Consider the following 22,366-nt stretch of genomic DNA (forward strand, 5'->3'; position numbering starts at 1 on the left):
CAGAAGTGGAGATCATACTTGTTGGGCCATCCTTTTGTGGTGAGAACAGACCATCAAAGTTTGAATATTTGTTGGAACAGAAAGTAGAGACACCTATGCAACAAAAGTGGACCTCAAACTTGTTGGGAAATGAGATGTTGGTGGAGTATAAGAGAGGGTTGGAGAACAAAGTGGCGGATGCCCTATCTAGGAAGGATAGTGGAGAAGAGGTAAAGGTGGATGCCACTCTTGCTGTGATACCCTTAGCCACTCTAGATTGGATGGAAGAAATTAATGGGGGATATGGTAAGGATACTAAGATCTTGGATTTGTTGGAGAGGTGTAAGAAGGGGGAGCTGCGCCTACATTATATAAATGGACTGCTTTTTTATAAGCAAAGATTGGTGGTAGTAGACGATGCTGCTTTCAAGTAGAAATTATTACAGTTAGTGCATGCAAGTACTCTTGGGTGGCACTCAAGATTTGACAAGACACTACACAAACTCAGGAGGGATTTTTATTGGGAAGGCATGAAGAATGATGTGAATGTGTTGATCAGGAATTGTGAAGTTTGTCAATGCATCAAGATTAATAACACACATCCCAGTGGTTTGCTACAACCACTCCCAAATCCCTTGGACACAGATTTCATTGGATTTTATAGAAAGGTTGCCACCCTCACATGGGTTTAATAGTCTATGGGTGGTTGTAGATGGACTAACAAAGTATGTTCATTTCATTCCTATTACCCACCCCTACACAGCCAAGACTACAGCTCTGTTATTTACTAAACATGTCTGGAAATTAATGAGATGTCGAATTCTATTGTGTCTAATAGAGACAATACATTTACAAGCAGTTTATGGCAGGAGTTATTCAATTTCTAAGGTAGGATTGTTCATTCGGGCCGGAATTCTTCCCAGCCAAGTCCGGAACCCTGAAAACCAGATTCTGATTCTGGGTTCCAGGCCGAAACCCAGGCTTTAAAACCCGAGTACACCCGGGTTTACAATCCAGAACCCGATTTTTTTTAGTTTCTCACTCTACCTCTACACACCGATTTAAGTACCTCTAGATGCAGCAATCACTAAGCAGAAGACAAGACTCCATTAGTTAGTAAAGGATCTTATGTTATCATAAACAGCTTGAATAAAGAAAAGAGCATACCAGATGAAGTGACTGCTTATGAATACACAGTAAAACATGTGTCCAACGCCTAATGATTTCAGCTACATCAACAGTGGGTTGAACTCTTCCACTCCTATCATCTACTCGAGAAAGTGTTCCATCATTTACAATTTTTCTCTATTTGAGTTGACATGTGTTCCATCACTTTGCTCTTTTTCATCCAACCATGTTGAGTGAAGGTCACCAGGCTCAACAGACAAGACATATGAACAAGAACCTGAGAACTCTGATCCATAGTTGCAAGCAAGATGATCCAAAGATGTGGTATTTACATGAATAAATACTACGATGTAAAGAGGAAAGAAAAATAGTTCAAGGTGGGAGATTTCGTTTACCAACGACTGCAACCTTACAGGTAGCTCAGTGTAGCCCATCCTCGGATTTATGGGACGTTCCCCATCACACAGAGGGTTGGATCCGTGGCTTATATAATATATTTAAAATTTATATTATATATATATATATATAACTCTATAAGTGAAACGACGTTCAATCAATTTATTTAGGGGTTCAATCCAAAACCCCTAAATTGAGTTGGGTTTGCACTTTGCTTTGTTTTTTCATGCGTGGTGTATTATTATGATTTGTTTATGTCTTGTGTTGCTTAATTTTATAATTTTTTATTATGTTGTGGAATCAGGAATGTCTTCTCAAAGAGATTCCAGTGATAGGTCTCCTACCCCTACCAATAACCCTGCCCCAGAACCTAACCCTACTCTAACTCCTGAAAGTACACCTTGCCCCCCCCCCCCCCCCCCCAAGCCCACATAGGGCAAGAAACCTGTTTCCATAGTTTGGTCTCACTTTACCAAACTAGAGGGTGGTGACCCCAATAACCCCCAAGCTAAATATAATTACTATGGGAAAATATATGAATGTCACTATAGGAAACATGATACATCCCAGTTAAAGGTTCATTTAGAGGAACAATGCACGAATAGTCTAATATTAAGATCCTTACTGGAGAAGAGTCAATCTAGACTAGATATTGGACTAAAAAAAATGGCGGATGCTAGTAGTGGGGGTCCAAGGTTGAAGGGGTACACGAAGTATAATGCCGATGAGTGTAGAAGGAAGTTAGTTCGTATGATTATTATAGACGAGCTTCATTTTCAACTTGTGGAGAGGAGAGGGATCCAAGAACTTGTCCATGAATTAGAACCTACATTTATGCTTCCTTCTCGTCATACTGTGGCAAACAATATTAAAAAGATGTACAGAAAAGATAAAGATGTTTTGAGAGGCCAATTGGCGGGTTTGGTAGTTTACCTCACTACTGATACTTGGACTTCTGTCCAAAATATGAATTGCATGTCTTTGACTGTTCATTTTGTTGATTTTGATTGGATTCTTCACAAAAATATTATTAAGTTTTGTCAAATAACTGATCACAAAGGTGAGACAACTGGAAATGCCTTGGAGACTGCAATAAAGCAGTGGGGGTTGGCATGGGTTTTGACAATTTTGGTTGATAATGCCTCGTCTAATGATGTCGCCTTGGGATATCTAAAGACCTATCTTAGAGAGGCAAATAAGACATTATTGGGTGGTGAATATTTGCATGTTAGATGTGCTGCACATATCTTGAATATAATTGTGACTGAGGGGTTGAAAGATATTGATGACTCGGTTGCACAAGTTATAATAGTTGTGAAATTTGCAAAGACTGTGGGCATAACATCGAAAAAGGGTCTTTGCACTGATGTTCCTAACAGATGGAACTCAACCTTCTTGATGTTGGCAGCAGCCCAAGAATATAAAGCAGTCTTTCAATTATTCATTGATGAAGACATTCAATAAATCAAATACTTTGATGAGCACGGGAGATTAGGAAAGCCTAATGATGATGATTGGGAGATAGTTTCTATTTTTGTTGATTTTCTCGAGGTTTTCTACGATGTCACATTGAAGTTATCTGGTTTTTTTGTACCCTTCATCCCATAAGTTTTGTCAACAAATATGTAGGGTGAAAGAAGAATTAGATGACATGTGTAGGGGTTCCAATCTAAAGATGAGGGGGATGACATTGACCATGAGGGTCAAATATGTTAAGTATTGGAGAGATTTGAGTAGACTAAATATTTTGTTATATGTGGCTATAATTCTTGATCTCTGTCTGAAAATTTGAGGCATGTTATATGGTTTGGGACTTGCGCACGATCATGTATGGGCTGATCTTTTTGGTGATATGGCCCGAGATACCCTAGCTAAATTGTATGATGAGTTTAATGCGATTAAGGATCGTATTGCATCTACTACACCAACCCCAACGCCTCCTCCAGACACCAGGCCAACAAAGAAGCGTAGATTGGCGTGGACTAAGACCCTTACATAGAATCCCACACTAGTCTGTCAATCTACGGAGGTGGTTTTGGAGTTAGACAACTATTTGTCAAGGAATCTTATTCAAGATGATAATGCTTTCAATATATTAGGATGGTGAAAGGTGGCAGCAAAGAAATACCTCATCCTTTTTAAGATGGCCAGCTGTATTTTGGTTATCCCTATTATCAGAGTCAGCCTTTAGTACCGGAGGGCGCATATTCTATCATTTCCATAGTTCATTATCTCCTACAACTGTGGATGCATTGATATGCACACAAAGTTAGATGATGGGAGAGAATATTCTTGTTTCAGATGTTTTAGATTTTAAGGAGACTGACGAGGAGCGTGGTGATCACTCTGGATCTGGACCACCTGGCAATTGTTGTTTTTATTTTATTATTTTGATTTATTTATATTCATTTCGATTTCATTGGTATTAATTTTAGTTTTAATTGTTGTAGGAACACATGAGACGACTAAGACAATGTCTACCTCTGCTATAATATGAATATGTGCTCAAGCCTCAAATCTCAATGAGTTAATAAAAAGGCTACCTACCCAGGCCGGCCCAAATGTCATAGTCAAAGACTCAAACAGCTCTATCTTTAGATTCTTAAAATATTGAAATTGGAATCATTTGTACGCATTATGTATTCAATGATTTGTAATGTTAATACAATGTCTCTTGAACACTTTTATGTTTGTGATTTTGTAATTGTTTAGCCATTCAATTTTGTAATAGCTTAGTTACTATTATTAGTTTAATAGGTAGCAGACTAGTAGTCTGTAGTAGTACTTCATTTGCTCTAAATTAGTAAATTTGTATCATGTATATATTATTTTTAATCATGTTACTTTTTTTTAGTATGGTTTCATAACTTTTTTTTTACTTCTAATTTTATGGGCCCAAAATGGCCCAAAAGCTATTTCTGGGCTAAAAAGAAAAATCTAATGGGCCATTTTAGGCCCATTTCAGCAGTTTATGGGTCCAAAATGGGCAGATGAATTGACCCCCCACCCGTACCCCATTATCTAGGATGGGATACCCCTCCCCCGCACTCCAGGGGATGGAGTGGGGGCTACCCCGCCCGTAGGGGCAGGAAGCACCCCTACATTACAAAGGCTTTAATTTCTTGTAATAATGGATTTGCCATAGGGATGATGGAAACATCAAAAGCTAGCTCTCATGGATTCTTTTTTTTTTGTTTTTTTTTTCAATAAACCTCAATATTTCATATATGAAGTTCCTGCATAGATCTTCGATCAAATTCCAGACTATTTACAATAAACTCTGGTACTATTTCTATCCAAACTTTTTTCTCAACTAAGTGTAAGGCAGCCTTTGCCAAATTGTGTGCAACACTATTCTTTTCTCTATAATGGAATTGTAAAGACCAACTCTTCCTATGAAATAAGGCATTCCTAATGTCATCAATTAAAGAATCAAAATAAGAAAAGTTTTCTTCATCCCCTTTTACTACAGTTATGACAGCGTTTGCATCTCCCTAAAAAATAGCATTTTGTATGTTGAGATCATTGCACCACTACAGAGCCTTCCACAGAGCTTGAAATTCTGCAACTTCAGGTAAACCAACATTCCTCCTGGCTATCACATGCTGCAATCAAGGCCTCACCCTCTTCATCTCTAATAATCATCCCCATCCCTATCCCCATTCTCCTTTCCTTTAAGTCCAAAGATGCATCCCAATTCACCTTGGCAAAACCTGTTGTAGGTCTAGCCCATCTGTTCTTGTAGAGAGAAAAGAACAAGTGTTACGTAATCGGACTATTCCATTGGTTAAGGTGGTATGGAGCAATCATGCTATCAGTGAAGCCTCTTGGGAATTAGAAGAGGAAATGCAAGTCAAGTACCCACAGTTGTTCGACGACGATCCTAACAGCTTGTGACAAATTCCGAGGATGGAATTTTTATAAGGGGGGAAGAATGTAATAACCGGGCTTTGGGTCCAGCCCCTTTGCTTTGGTCGGATGCAAGAAAACCCAGCCCACGAACTTGTTGAGTGGCGAACGGCGTCGTTTTGGGAAGGGATTAATTTCCTTTCTGCCTTGCACTGTTCTTCTTCCCAGCTGAGTTCCTCTGTTTGCTTCCGTGATTTTCTTCCTTTCCCGTGCAATTGCTTCCCACGCCGCACGATTTCTATTTTCGGTTCCGCACATGAATAGCCTTCCTCACCACATTTCCGAACCACTCAGACTCTCTCTCTTGCACGGACTGGTGTTTCATCCTTAGCCGACAAATCTGTTTTCCGTGGGTCTCGAATTTCCTGGTTCTTCGAAGGTGAGCCATCATTCTCTCTCGTTCTATGTTTTTCTTTTCGGGCTTCACCGTGCGCTCAACTCAAGCTTTTGGAACTATAATTTATTTCTTTTTCTTCTTTTCACTGCAGTGTCGTTCGGTCTCTTGAACAAGGTTTGGTAATTTCTTTTTCCTTCAATCCGGATTTATCACTTTCTTTTTCCTGTTTTACTGGTTTTAATCGCACGGCTTATCTCCTTTTGGTGCTACTGGGTTTGATCACACGCACACACTCAGATTCTCAAACTTTCCTTGTGCAGGTCACTTTCTCTTTCACTAGAGATTTCTATGAATATTTTTTGGACGTGAATTTGCAGTGACCCATTCGAAGCGGTTTGGAGTTTTGGGATTTTTTTCTCTTGGGGTAAGTTTCCCGAAGCTTTTGGTAGCTTTTGAATGATAGGTTTGGACTGTGAAATGTAATAGAGTTACTGTTTTAATGGTGGTTGAGTGTGATGGAATTTTTATGTTGAGGAGTATGATTTTTGGATGGATTTGTGAGACTGTTTTGGACTATTATTTGAGACTTTTTGGTGTAAAATGATGGGTGTTTTGGAACTAGTTGTATTGAACTTTTGTGTAAGTTTTGAATTGTTGAATGATTAGAGTATTGATGTGTGCACTGAAATTGTTTTATTCGAAGGTTGGAAGTGAAGTTTTGGTTGGATTATATTTTAATTATTGGAGTTGTTGTGGTTGGTTTTAGGAATAATTATAGTTGGTTGGTGTTAATAGAAAGTGGTGGCTGTTTTGGGTTTTAAATGCGAATGATTTGAAGAGAGAATTGTTCGGGTTTAATTGTTAGATAGTTATGGAGCTGTGAAGGGACTGTTTTGATTTATTACTCAATAAATAGCAGTCTACTAGATTGGTTATTAAATGTTGGATATATGTTCTTTTTGTTTAGGTGGTGGATCTCGGAAAGGACCATCAGAGCAGCAGAGGGGACAGAGATAATCAGTTGGCTGCACTTCAAGCAGATCTTTCTGGAGCGCTTCTTCCCTAGCTCTTTCCGTGAGGACAAGGCTATGGAATTTGCCACCTTGGTTCAGGGAACTATGACGGTACATCAGTATGCTGCTAGGTTTACTGAGTTATCCCGTTTTGCCACTTATTTGATTCCCGATGAGGAAAAGAAGGCACGCAAATTTGAGCAAGGACTGAATGAGAAACTGTATGTGCGTGTGGTGGGTTTCCAGATTCGGAACTTCTCAGAATTGGTGAATAAAGCAACAGTTTTTGAAAGAACCCTTCAAAGAAGTGCTGCAATGCATGAACAGAGGAAAAGGACTACTCCTACTGGGTACCAGTCTGGCATGGACCAGGGACCATGGAAAAGGAGGAGTGAAGGTAGTAGTTCAGGAAAAAGGCCGGTTCCGAGTAATCAGCAGCCCTACCAGTGTAGGACATGCAATCAAGTGCACTTCGGAGAGTGTAGAAAAGGGGCGGGATTGTGCTTTCGTTGTGGCAAATCAGGACACTACATCAGGGATTGCCCAATGCAAAATAGGAGCAACCAGACGTTCATACCGCCACCTCAGAGGAATGAAGTATCAGCCCAGGGCAGCAATCAACGTCCTACTGCGCCTGCTCGAGTCTTTGCACTGACACCTGGAGAGGTTGAGGGTAGGAATGACGTGATCACTGGTACGACTCTTTTGTTCTGCTTTAAGGATTTATAATTTCTATTATTGTTCTTTTCTTTGATTGGTTCTGGTTAAGACTTTGAATATTCTTGGTTCATGGATGAGTTTGAATGTGATCACAGGTACTCTTTCTTTGTTTTCTAATAATGCTATTGTGTTATTTGACTCGGGAGCAACACATTCTTTTGTTTCCACGGCGTACTCTAAATTTTGCACTTTAGATGCTGAAAGGTTGAGGAACAAGTTAGTGGTTGCGACCCCAACAAGGAATTCTGTAGTCTGTAGTGAGATGTTACCTGGATGCCCTCTTTCTATAGAGGGAAGACTGATGCCAGCAGATTTAATAGTTTTCCACATGGTTGGGTTTGATGTAATTTTGGGTATGGATTGGCTGGCTTCCTACCACGCCAGTATTGATTGTGCTAAAAAGGAAGTGGTATTCAGACCCCCTAATGAAGGTGAATTTCGGTTCACAGGGTCAAAAGTGAAGTTGACTCCACCCATCATTTCTGCCATTCAGGTTGGAAAACTGTTGCGTGATGGTTGTCAGGGATTCCTAGCCTGTGTGGTAGAAGCACCAAAGGGGGAAGTGATGTTGGAACAGATACCTGTTGTGAGAGATTATCCAGAGGTCTTCCCTGAAGATTTATCGGGACTTCCACCCGAGCGGGAGGTAGAGTTTGCTATTGAGTTAATTCCAGGCACGGCACCCCTTTCGAAAGCACCTTATCGCATGGCACCGTCTGAATTAGCGGAACTCAAAGAGCAGTTGCAAGATTTGTTAGACAAGGGTTTCATCAGGCCCAGTGTTTCACCTTGGGGAGCTCCAGTTCTTTTTGTGAAGAAGAAGGATGGATCGATGAGAATGTGTATCGATTATAGGGAACTTAATCGGGTGACCATAAAAAATTAGTACCCACTACCCCGTATAGAAGATTTGTTTGATCAGCTTCAGGGTGCTCAAGTATTTTCGAAGATTGATCTTCGATCGGGTTACCACCAGTTGAAGATCAGAGCTGAAGACGTGGCTAAGACAGCGTTCAGGACCCGTTATGGCCATTATGAGTTTTTGGTCATGCCTTTTGGCTTGACTAACGCCCCAACAGTATTTATGGACTTGATGAACAGGGTGTTCCATGAGTTTTTGGATAAGTTTGTGGTTGTCTTTATTGATGATATACTGATATACTCCAAAAGCGAGACCGAGCATGAAGAACATTTGAAGTTGGTACTTGGGACACTTCGAGACAAGCAGCTGTTTGCTAAGTTGAAGAAGTGTGAATTTTGGCTTGATTCAATCATGTTTCTGGGACATGTAGTTTCGAAGGACGGAATTTCAGTAGACCCAGGGAAAGTGGAAGCAGTGGTTAATTGGTCGGCACCGAGGAATGTTCACGAGGTTAGAAGCTTCTTGGGATTGGCGGGGTATTACCGTCGATTCATTGATGGGTTTTCCAAGATAGCAGTTCCTCTCACTGCACTCACCAGGAAAAATAACAAGTTTGAATGGACAGCAAAGTGTGAAGAAAGCTTCCAAGAGTTGAAACAGAGATTAGTGACAGCTCCGGTGTTATCAGTTCCCACAGCTAGAGGTGGATTTGTTGTCTATAGCGATGCTTCTAGGCTTGGTTTGGGGTGTGTACTGATGCAACATGGGAAGGTTATAGCTTACGCCTCACGCCAATTGAAAGTGTATAAGCAGAATTATCCCACTCATGATCTGGAACTCGCGGCAGTCATTTTTGCACTCAAGCTTTGGAGACATTACTTGTATGGGGAAAAGTGCAAAATTTATACGGATCACAAGAGTTTGAAGTATTTCTTTACCCAAAAAGAATTAAACATGAGACAAAGGAGGTGGCTTGAGTTGATCAAGGATTATGATTGCACCATTAATTATCACCCAGGCAAAGCTAATGTTGTAGCCGACGCTCTAAGTAGGAAGTCAGTGGGATCGACAGTTGCAGCTTTTACCACTCAGCATAGGTTGTTGATGGATTTAGAAAGAGCCGGTATTGAAGTCCTTTCTAGTGATACAAATGCTGTTATGGCCAGTTTAGTGGTTCAACCTGCTTTGATAGATAGAATCAAAGCTGCTCAGAAAGTGGACTCAGGGTTCGTGAAGTTAATGGAAGGGATTGGAAACGGGGACAAACCTGATTTTTGTGTTTCCAAGGATGGAGTTTTGAGGTTTAGGGGTAGAGTATGCGTACCTGCTGATGATGAACTAAAAAGGTTAATTCTTGAAGAGGCACACCGTTCTTTGTACACTGTTCACCCAGGGAGTACCAAGATGTATCGGGATTTGAGAGAGTCCTTTTGGTGGAATGGCATGAAAAGAGAAATCGCTAAATTTGTAGAACAATGCCTAACTTGCCAACAAGTGAAGGCGGAACATCAGAGACCTGCAGGATTATTACAGCCACTTCAGATTCCAGAGTGGAAATGGGAACATATCTCCATGGATTTCATGACAGGTCTACCAAGGACCGTAAGCGGGCAAGATGCTATATGGGTGATCGTGGATCGCTTAACGAAGACTGCCCGTTTTGTGCCCATTAAAGTTTCTTATAAACTAGAGAAACTAGTGGAACTGTATGTACGGGAGATAGTGAGGTTGCATGGAGTACCGGTATCCATTGTGTCGGATAGAGATCCTCGTTTTACCTCTAAGTTCTGGCGAAGTTTACAAGAGGCAATGGGTACTCAGTTAAGTTTCAGTACTGCTTTTCACCCTCAGACAGATGGACAGTCAGAAAGAACTATTCAGATTTTAGAAGATATGTTGAGGGCATGCTTGATGGATTTCAAGGGATCTTGGATGCAACATTTACCATTGGTCGAGTTTGCTTATAATAATAGTTTCCAGGCTAGCATTGGGATGGCACCTTACGAGGTTTTGTATGGCAGGAGATGTAGGTCTCCATTGTATTGGGATGAAGTAGGTGAAAGAAAACTTCTAGGGCCAGAGATTATTCAGCAGACCACAGAAAAGATAGATACCATTCGGGCTACAATGAAAGCAGCTCAAAATCGACAGAAGAGTTATGCAGATAAACGCCGCCGTCAGTTAGAGTTATGCAGATAAACGCCGCCGTCAGTTAGAGTTTGAGATTGGAGATAAGGTATTCTTGAAGATTTCACCAATGAAAGGAGTTATGAGATTTGGAAAGAAAGGTAAGTTGAGCCCTAGATACATTGGGCCGTTTGAGATCCTTGATCGGATTGGACCGGTGGCGTACAGGGTGGCTCTACCACCGGCATTCTCGGGAGTGCATAATGTGTTCCATGTGTCCATGTTGAGGAAGTATATACATGACCCCACTCACATCATAGATCATGAACCCTTGCAGATTCAAGAAGACATGACCTACACCGAGGAACCACTACGGATTCTGGTCAGGAAAGAGCAAGTGTTGCGGAATCGAACTATTTCCTTGGTTAAAGTATTGTGGAATAATCATGCTACTAATGAAGCATCATGGGAATTCGAGGAAGAGATGCGAGTCAAGTATCCTCACTTGTTCGAAGAGAGTTCTTATAGCTTGTAATGAATTCCGAGGACGGAATTCTTGTAAGGGGAGGAGGATGTAAGGCCCAGTTTCTTCATCAGTGGCCCGGATCAGTGTGTGAAAATGGCCCAGCCATTTTAGTGTCTAGTGAGACCACCGAGCAGCGTCGTTTTGGGAGGTATGACTATCTCCTCTGTTTTCCGTTTCTTTCTCCCTTCTCTTCCGAGTTTCAGTTTCTCCCGCACCTCTCTCGCGCACGTCTCTCTTTTCTTTTCGGTTTCTTCTTCATTTCTTGTTGCTGGAGTTATTTTGAGATTCCGAATCCCATGCTCTAAACTTCTTAAATTTCAGTTTTCTCTCTTACGCTGCACTTAGTTTCGGTATTGCCGCCTGCTACATTCCTCTGTTTTCTCTCCATTTTGCATTTCGGCTTCCCTCTGCAACACACGGGCATCACTTCGCATCCCCTCCATTTTCGACTGGTAAGGGTTTCTTTCTCATCCCTTTAAGTTTTGGTTTCTCCTTCTGTAACCGTGCGAATTCTGCTTCTTAGTATTCGGTTTGTTTTATCTTCTTTTTCTGCAGTTTTGTTTGTGGCCGTGGGTTCTGATTATTGTGTGTGGTGAGTCTTTGGGTTGGTGCAGTTCGTCGGCATTGAAGCCTTGCTGGAAATTATTGTTGCCGTGAGTTTGAGTAGCATTTTGTGAGTTTTCTGGTTGCTGTGCGTGGGAGTATTTCGGGTTGGTGAGTTTCGGGTAAGCATTGAAACCTTTGCTGGAATTTCTCATTGCCGTAACGTACTCATGCAGTTTTCCTCTTCGAATTTATTTTGATTCTATCCTCATTTCTGCAGTTTGTTGTTGCCGTGAGTTGAGTTTGCTTTTCGTCAGTTCTTGGACTTCCGTGGCTTGTGATTCCTAGTTCCTGGTAATTTTAAGTGAGTAAGCCAACACTTTGGATTAGAATGGTCTTAGAATTTTTTATTATTGGTGTTGGACGTTGGCTTTGGAGGGTGTTTTAGTAAATATTAGGATTAGTATATGTTATTTTGGATTGAATTTAGGGCTGTCCAGATTACTACTTGGTTGACTTAGTAAACTATTTTTTTTTGCTATAATATGGTTTGGAATGGTGGATTTTAATTATTTAGATGGAGGTTGTGTTATTTTCTTTTAACACTTAGTTTATATATTTTTTTATGAATAGGCGACGGGATTGATAGAGGTTAATTTCAAGGTTTAGATAATACGCTGCAGGAGTCAGGTAAGCGGGGTTCCTATGCTGGGTTTTATACAAGTTAATAAGATTGAGGTTGATTTTATGAAAACTTGCATAATTTGTGTTGTGTTGGGATTTTGTGAAAACAAAGATCAACCTCGGTCTCTTATCGGAATTATTCATGAAATCTGTGCGAAAAAGGAAAATATATTCTGACATGCATTGTGTAGACATGAGCTAAATTCTGTCATGTGATTTCTGAAATCTGAAAAAAATGAGCGATATTGAGAATATGAAAAGTTGTGCATTTATTTGAAAAGATATTCTGGCTTTTGTGTTCAGTGTGTGTAAACTGTCTGATTCTGTTTTGATACTCTGTATTATTTTGATATAACATCTGAAAACCTTTGGCATGATGTACTGGTTTTCGTATCTGACTCTGTCTCTGCCTGGTTTGGCCACCGGGGTTAGCACAACCCTACCACGGGGGTGAAACATGATCTCTGCTCTGTTTGATGCTATGTTTTGATCTGATGATGATACTCAGTTTATGTCGTGCCAAAGTATTATGGATTTTACTTGTCTTAAAACCATCGCTCTGTTTTTTTGAAAATATGTTCTGTTCTGCATGATAACTCTGGAAAATATTTTGTTTTGCATACTCTACTATATAAATGCTCATGTTTGCACGCTAGCATATGATTTCTGCTTACTGAGTTGTGATAACTCACCCCCTATCATTATAATATTTTTCAGATGATGTGGAGAGTCCAAATGAGGACCTGGATTAGATTGGTGAACGTGTTTAAGCTGAGGAGACGTGGTTGGGAAGAAAGACTTTTGATGTTCTTAGTTTTAATGCTTTTGAGTTTTAATTATATGTTTGGGTTTAGTAGGACTAATGGTTTATCAGTCTTGTCGGGAGATTGTGGACCCCTTTGATTTATTATTATTGCATTAAAGTTTGTGTGGAGTTTGTAATGAGATTATTTAGAAGATATGAGTTTGATTTCACTTATGAAGTCTTTGGAGATTATTCTTTGGATGTGTTGGGAGACATGTTTATAAGTGACAGGTAGTAATACTCCAAGCCACCCGGATTTGGGGCGTTACAGAACTTGTCCATTTGGTGCAATATCGTTGTGAAAAGTCAAAAGCAACGACTTATATCGTCAAGAACTTATACAAGAATTTATTATACAAGAACTTATTTAACAATACCAAATGAGGTCTACATACCATTATTTAACTATAAAAGGCCAAATTAAACACAATGGCCATCACAATCAAAATTCACATAAACTTATTTCCAAACTCTTTTGTCGCACAAAAGTGTTTTTTATTATGATTCTCAAGAGTGTATCATTTGACAGTGCACTAAAACATTTTGACTGGGACAAGGTTCAGAGGTATTCTTTTCTGGGTAAGGCCAGCACCAGTCGATTCTTCCATGTTTATGTCCTCCTCCTTCATCCCTGAGGGCACTTTCCAATCGAAACAATACAAAAGATTCGCAAGTGAAAGTTCTACGGTGGTCGCTCCCATGTATATCCCAGGACAACCTCTTCGACCAGATCCAAATGGCAATAACTCAAAATGTTGTCCTTTATAATCGATAGAGCTATCAACGAACCTTTCTGGGTAGAACTCTTCTGGTTTCTTCCAGTATTCAGGGTCTCGTCCTAGCGCCCAAGCATTTACTTGGAGCAACGAGTTGGGGGCAATGTCATCACCGCCGATCTTAACGTCTGCCATGGTTTGTCTTGGAAGAAGGATTGCGGCTGGAGGGTGCAATCTAAATGTTTCTTTGATTATCATCTTCAGGTAATGAAGATGAGTTATGTCGCTTTCGGTGACTTTTCCTCTGTTTCCAACGACGTTTCTGACTTCATCTTGTGCTTTCTTCATCGCTTGTGGGTTCCTTGCAAGCTCCGCCATTGCCCATAGCATGGTGACTGCAGCAGTGTTGCTTCCACCCAAAAACATATCCTGACATACACAAAGAAAGATTGCATAATGATGATTAGAACGTACAAACCTAAGACCTGATCAACTCAAGAAATTCATAATGATGATTAGAACATACAAACCTAAGATCTGATAAACTCAAGAAATTAAGATTAAAGGAGAAAACACGCGGAAACGTGATAAAAAAACCATGGTAGGAAAGATCGAGTCCTTACGAAGAGGATGGCCTTAATGTTATCTTTATTGAACGGAGGAGCACCGGTGTTGGTTTGCTGATCCCTTTCTATTCTCAGCAGCACGTCGATAAGGTCTTCGTGGTCTTGTTCTGTCTTCTTGGGCTTGAGATGAAGATCAATGGCCTGTTGCAGAAAATCATCCAAACCACGAAAAATCTTTTCGAGTCTTCGAATCCGACCAGAGAGCCTGTCAATAATCCATCCCACGTATGGAAAGAATTCAGTTGCACTGAAGCTTGCAAACATGACTTCAGCCTCATGAACCACTTCTCGAAGCCTTTCATTATCCAAACCACTCCCACGAAAATTCTTTCCGAAAGCAGTCCGACAGAGTATATTTGCTGTGAGAGCCAACATCTTCTCAGAAAGATTAACAGGGGTTGCAGAAGATACAGACTGAGAAATTGAATTAACAAGAGAAGTTACTTCTTCTTCCCTAATAAAGCGATATGACTGCACCCTAGCCACGCTAAAAAGCTCAAGAGCACAGATTTTCCTCATTTCTCTCCAATAATCACCGTAAGGTGCGAAAACTATGTCTTTGAAATTGTACGTCAGTCTCCCGGCGGTGGAAGAGACAGGTCTACTGCAACAGTCAAGATCATGAACCTTTAAGACTTGTCTTGCAGCCTCAGCTGAAGAGATGTTAATAATTGTTTTAGAACCGATTTTGAGGAGCATGATTGGGCCATATTTTTTGGAAAGTTGTGACAAAGATTTGTGAGCCAATTCACCAAGCTGGTGCATGTTCCCAATAATGGGAAGAGTAGGAGGGCCTGGTGGAAGGCGCTTCTTTTGCTTTGGACCATTGATTTTGTTTTTGATCAGAAGAAGCAGTAGAGGAAGAAGAAAGAGAAGGTAGAGCCTCAGCCACAGGAGCACAGCATAAAGATCCATTGAAGCCTCCATCTTTGTTTGCACTTTGCAATGAGCTACTCTGAGATTGTCCATTTATAGACAGTGTCCTCCAAACAAGTACGTTTTTTTTCTTCTGATCCTTTACTTTTCTTAAACGAAAACTTTAAAGATTTATGCCTCGTTTCGTATGAGTTGAAATTAAAATTAAAAGTTAAATAAAATTATTATAATATATTTTTTAAAAATTATTTTTATTTTAAAATTTAAAATTATTAAATTATTTATTTTATTTTATATAAAAATTTAAAAAAAATATAATATTATATGAATTGAGATTAAAATTAAAAGTTAAATAAAATTATTATAGATTATTTTTTAAAAATTATTTTTATTTTAAAATTTAAAAAAATTAAATTATTTATTTTATTTTATATAAAGATTTAAAAAAATAGAATAATTAGATTAAATAAAATAAAATGAATAACCAGCGCTTAGAGTGTTCATTGAAGAAAAGTCCTCATGAAAAACATATCGAAGTTGTCAATTATAATTGAATAAATATATGTATAATAGTTTACATCAAACACCCGGTTTATGTCAAAGCTCGCTACATCAACTTAAATTATATATATCTCCCTCTCTCTGCGTCCTCAAAGCAAAACCACAGCAAAATTCTCACAAAATCACAGAAAATTCATCACAAAAATACCACAAAGTGATCACAAAACCACGGCAAAACCAAAACCACGGCAAAATCAAGGCAAGACCGCGTCCCTCTCTCTGCATCCTCAGAGCAAACCACGGCAAAATCCCCACATCCCCACAAAATCACAGCAAATTCATCACAAAAATACCACAAAGTGATCACAAAACCACGGCAAAACCAAAACCACGGCAAAATCAAGGCAAGACCGCGTCGGCCGTGTGTGAGAGGGAGAGAGCGTGAGAGACGTGAGGATGCATGGTGGCTCGGCTGGACGTGGGGATCGCTACGAGAGGTGGTCGGTGGCCAAAGGAGATCCCGGTGGTGGTGCGGTGGCCAGAGGAGGTGGAGCTCGGCCGTGGGTGTGGAGAACCCGTGCAAGAGAGAGGTGGACTTCCTGGGGGCAAACGGCAGGGAGACGGAGGCCGAGCTCGCTGGAGGAGGATGGCCGGTGGCAGGGGAGGCTACCGTGGAGGTGGTGGCATCGGAGGACGACGCACGGCGGTGCAGCAACATTAAGCCCATTCGGGCTGTGCACTACCGAGAGAGAGGAAGAGAGAGCGTGAGAGAGGGAGACCGGTGTGGAGGGACTCGCCGGAGTGAGGTGGTGCCGGTGGAAGGGGCGGTGAGACTCACCGGCGCACGGCGGCTCCGGGTTGGGCAGTGGAGGAATTCGGCATGGGGAGAGCGTACCGCGTACGCTGAAGGAGAGGGAGGAGAAAGAGAGAGATCGGGGGGGAGAAAAGTGAGGGAGGAAGAGAGAGGGGCAGGGTTTTATCGTAAAATACAACGTTTGGGATCTAAAATTTGTTTAAATTGTGTAGATTTTATACACTTTAAAATTATATAAATAATTTCTATTAAAATTTAGAGATATAATTATAAAATTGTAATATTTATTACTATAATAAATAATTTCTCTTGTTAAAATTTATATATAAATAATTTCTCTTATTAAAACACTGATTTAAACTAATTTAAAATTAAAATAATTAAAATATAAATAACAAATCATATATAAACTATCAAATTTAATTTATAAAATACTAATACTTCATCATTAAATAAATAATCAAATTTTATTAAATATTTTTAAGAAATTAATCTCAACCCCTCCTTTTAAGTCCTTAGATAAATATTTTAAGTCATTATTAAATATTTTTCAGATATTAAATAGCATATGATACATAAACTATCAAATTTAGTTTATAATCCGAAAATATGTCCTGAATGTATATTTCACTTTTTTTAAATTTTTTTTTTCATGTATATTTTTAATCATCATAAACATTTTTTAAAAAAATAAAAAATTTACAACATCATTAAAAAATACTTCTTTAATCACTAGGTAAAAAAAAAAAAAAAAAATTGGGCAAACGTCCCTTGGACGTTACCCACTACTAGTATATATATATATATATATATATATATATATATATATATATATATATATATATATTAGGGCTGTGCATAAATGGTTCTCTTATGGCAATGTCTCAACAGTCCCTCCCAGCGCGTGGGTTTAAGACTATGTTTGGGTATCAAACATTTTTCAACACTTTTCAAGTATTCTCGTACTTTTGAAAATACTTCATATGCCAAACAACTTAAAATATTCTAAATGGGACGCACAAACCCACTTCAATCTCTACTCATAACTATTTACAAATATTCTATAATACTTATCACTATTACATATAAATAAAAAATAAAATCACTATAATATTTATCACTATTAAATATAAATCAAACAAAATCACTATAATATATAAATAAAAAATAAAGCACTATAATATATAAATAAAAAATATTTATCACTATTATATATAAATAAAAAATAAAATCGTTATAATATATAAATAAAAAATAAAAACACTATAATATATAAATAAAAAATAAAATCACTATAACATATAAATAAAAAACATTTATCACTATTATATATAAATAAAAAATAAAATCGCTATAATATATAAATAAAAAATAAATCACTATAATATATAAATAAAAAATAAAATCACTATAATATATAATAAATAAAAAATAAAATTACTATAATATTTATCACTATTAAATGTAAATAAAATAAAATCACTATAATATATAAATAAAAAATATAAATAAAAAATATTTATCACTATTACATATAAATAAATAATATATAAATAAAACATAAAATCACTATAATATATAATAAATAAAAAATAAAATTACTATAATATTTATAACTATTAAATATAAATAAAATAAAATCACTATAATATATAAATAAAAATAAAATCACTATAATATATAAATAAAAAATATTCATCACTATTATATATAAATAAAAAATAAAATCTTTATAATATAAATTATAGTGATTTTATTTTTTATTTATATATTTATAACTATTAAATATAAATAAAAAATAAAATCATTATAATATATGAATAAAAAATAAAATCACTATAATATATAAATAAAAAATAAAATCACTATAATATATAATTAAAAAATAAAATCACTATAATATTTATCACTATTAAATATAAATAAAAAATAAAATCATTATAATATATAGATAAAAAATAAAATCATTATAATATATAAATAAAAAATAAAATCACTATAATATATAAATAAAAAATAAAATCACTATAATATATAAATAAAAAATAAAATCACAAAAATAAAATAACTATAATATATAAATAAAAAATATTTATCACTATTATATATAAATAAAAAATAAAATCACTATTAAATATAAATAAAAAATAAAATCACTAAAATATACAAATAAAAAATAAAATCGCAATAATATATAAATAAAAAATAAAATCACTATAATATATAAATAAAAAATAAAATAACTATAATATATAAATAAAAAATATTTATCACTATTATATATAAATTAAAAATAAAATCACTATAATATATAAATAAAAAATAAAATCACTATAATATATAAATAAAAAATAAAATAACTTTAATATATATCACTATTAAATATAAATAAAAAATAAAATCATTATAATATATAAATAAAAAATAAAATCACTATAATATATAAATAAAAAATAAAATCACTATAATATATAAATAAAAAATAAAATCACTATAATATATAAATAAAAAATAAAATCACTATAATATATAAATAAAAAATAAAATCACTATAATATTTATCATTATTATATATAAATAAAAAATAAAATCGCTATAATATATAAATAAAAAATAAAATCACTATAATATATAAATAAAAAATAAAAAATAAAATCACTATAATATTTGTCACTATTAAATATAAATAAAAAATAAAATCATTATAATATATAAATAAAAAATAAAATCACTATAATATATAAATAAAAAATAAAATCATTATAATATTTATCTCTATTATATGTAAATAAAAAATAAAAACACTATAATATATAAATAAAAAATAAAATCACTATAATATATAAATAAAAAATAAAATCACTATAATATATAAATAAAAAATAAAATCACTAAAATAAAATAACTATAATATATAAATAAAAAATATTTATCACTATTATATATAAATAAAAAATAAAATCACTATTAAATATAAATAAAAAATAAAATCACTAAAATATACAAATAAAAAATAAAATCACTATAATATATAAATAAAAAATAAAATAACTATAATATATAAATAAAAATTATTTATCACTATTATATATAAATAAAAAATAAAATCACTATAATATATAAATAAAAAATAAAATCACTATAATATATAAATAAAAAATAAAATAACTTTAATATATATCACTATTAAATATAAATAAAAAATAAAATCATTATAATATATAAATAAAAAATAAAATCACTATAATATATAAATAAAAAATAAAATCACTATAATATATAAATAAAAAATAAAATCACTATAATATTTATCATTATTATATATAAATAAAAAATAAAATCGCTATAATATATAAATAAAAAATAAAATCACTATAATATATAAATAAAAAATAAAAAATAAAATCACTATAATATTTGTCACTATTAAATATAAATAAAAAATAAAATCATTATAATATATAAATAAAAAATAAAATCACTATATAAATAAAAAATAAAATCACTATAATATATAAATAAAAAATAAAATCATTATAATATTTATCTCTATTATATGTAAATAAAAAATAAAAACACTAAAATATATAAATAAAAATAAAATTACTATTATATATAAATAAAAAATAAAATACTATAATATTTACTACTATTATATATAAATTAAAAATAAAATCACTATAATATATAAATAAAAAATAACATTACTATAATATTTATCACTATTATATATATATAAATAAAATCATTATAATATTTATCACTATTATATATAAATTAAAAATAAAATTATTATAATATTTATCATTATTGTATATAAAAGTAAAATAAAATCACTACAATATTTATTAATATTAAAAAATCACTATAATAAAATCATTATAATATTTATTATTAAAAATCAAATCACTATAATATTTATGGGACCCACACATTTTTCATTCAAAAGTCAACAACTCAACATACTTCACACATCCAAACAACTCAAAATACTCTCAATGGGACCCACAAACTCACTCCAATCTCTACTCTTAACTATTCACAAACATTCTCAACACTTCTCAACACTTTTCAACATCCATACCCTAAGACTTGGCTTCTTTTTCAACACAAGAACATAATGTTAGTAAAGTTCTCACAGTGCTTGCCAGTCAAATTTGTAATTCTTAAACAATAATATTATATTATGACTGATGGAATTCATTAATTAATGAGAAAATGGGAGTGTCAGTCTCGTTGGGCCTATTTAGCAAACATTACATTAATTAAAGCAACAGTAGCAGAAAACATCATTGTAATCGGAGAATAGTCTGAGCCAAAGTCAAATCAAAGCCCGTCTGTCAACAAGTCGACGATTTCAACCACACATATGGCCTCGAAATATCTGCCTTTTGTTTATTTTTACATTTTTTTTTTAAGGTCAGTCGGGTCATACGGATTCGGCTCGCTTTTTATTTTGAATTGCCAGTTCGGATCGGGTTGTCACTCCAGATGAATGAATTCGGGTCGGGTCGGGTACAGATCCGACATTTTGAGCTCGGGTTGCAGGCCTAATAAATATTACTAATTTATTTTGTTCTATAAAGATAGCGAAGTCTTATAATTAAATTACACACCAGATTTATAAATAACATATTCCAATTAGAAAAATTCAATTTTCAAACTGGTGTATAGAACACATTTAGTAAAATATTTATATGACATAACTTTTATTTAGAAAAAACTTTAAAATTTGAATTTTATAAATCAAATCTACTTATTTAAGTGATATGAATTTTGCATGTGAATATCTTTCATGGTTTGGTCAAATTATTGATGATATATATCAAGTATGTTTTCAGGGAAAGACAAATCAGTAGGAAGCTATATACACGCCTAGGGAAAGCAATGTTGTAGCTCATCAAGTAGCCAAGCTAGCATTACAAAGTGAAGAGGAGATCCACTACAACAAATCAAGCCTTTTTCAGCAATTTTTAGAACATCGCAAAAAACAAAAATCGCCACATATAATCCTTATTTGTGGCAAATTTTAATTTGCCTCTGAATTCCAACACAATTCATAAGACATTCTGAAGCTGAATTCACTGTTCATTTATTTGATACAACTTTTTTCATAAAAAAAAAATATATATTGTTATTGTAGCGGCATTTTCTTTCCGTTGAAATTGAAAATCGGCGCAATATCCCTTTTTTGCAGCGAAAATAGTCGCCGTAAAATTCTTAAGCCTTTTACCAAATTTATGAGACTATTTTCGGCGAAGTTTAGTTGCCACAAAGGAGAATCTCCAACCATTTTCTTAATGGTAGAAATGAGCTTCGCATCTTTTGTGACAAAAGTTTGAGTTTATGCGGCAATAATAACTCGCAGCAAGAATATGACAAAATTTAATTCGCCCGCATTTTGACCTTATTCATTTCCCTCCAGCCGCTCCCCCCTCTCTCCTCAATCCCTCTTCGTTTCTCGCTCGGTGCACAAAAAACCTACAAGTATTTCTCTCCATCTCTCTCTCTCTCTCTCTTCTCACAGTAGACCCTCTATCTCTCCAATGTAGATTTCTTGTGGGTTTGGTGCTGCGCGTTTGTGTTTGTTGTTGGAGTTCTGAGTTGCAGATCGATGGTAAGGCCTTCTCCTTCTCTGCTTCTCACGAATACACCCACATTCACTTCAAGTTAATTTCTACTCCCATGAAATTTCTTTGAAATGAATTTTATTTGTGCAGTTCGTGGGTTTTGGAGATTCTTCCTACGTTTTGTGCGGTAAGCTCCCTCCCATTTCTCCTCTACTGACGCAACACTCCTTTAAT

At 35.2% G+C, this 22,366-nt stretch overlaps 2 protein-coding genes across 2 annotated transcripts; one reads left to right on the forward strand and one right to left on the reverse strand.

The window, feature by feature from the left end:
* Window positions 1–6,867: 6,867 nt before the first annotated feature.
* LOC118344812 lies at window positions 6,868–8,097 on the forward strand. The gene is made up of 3 exons (XM_035686211.1): window positions 6,868–7,456; window positions 7,677–7,913; window positions 8,006–8,097. The coding sequence occupies exons 1-3, from the start codon at window positions 6,868–6,870 to the stop codon at window positions 8,095–8,097; spliced, it is 918 nt and encodes a 305-aa protein (XP_035542104.1).
* A 5,318-nt stretch (window positions 8,098–13,415) lies between these two features.
* On the reverse strand, window positions 13,416–15,286 carry LOC108991499 (cytochrome P450 71B9-like). Its single transcript, XM_018965767.2, has 2 exons — window positions 14,369–15,286; window positions 13,416–14,174 (listed from the first exon to the last, which is right to left on the reverse strand). The coding sequence occupies exons 1-2, from the start codon at window positions 15,284–15,286 to the stop codon at window positions 13,563–13,565; spliced, it is 1,530 nt and encodes a 509-aa protein (XP_018821312.1). The 3' UTR covers window positions 13,416–13,562.
* Between the last annotated feature and the right edge of the window lie 7,080 nt (window positions 15,287–22,366).

The sequence above is a fragment of the Juglans regia genome, chromosome 16 (assembly GCF_001411555.2).
Source record: "Juglans regia cultivar Chandler chromosome 16, Walnut 2.0, whole genome shotgun sequence".
Classification (NCBI taxonomy): Eukaryota; Viridiplantae; Streptophyta; class Magnoliopsida; order Fagales; family Juglandaceae; genus Juglans; species Juglans regia.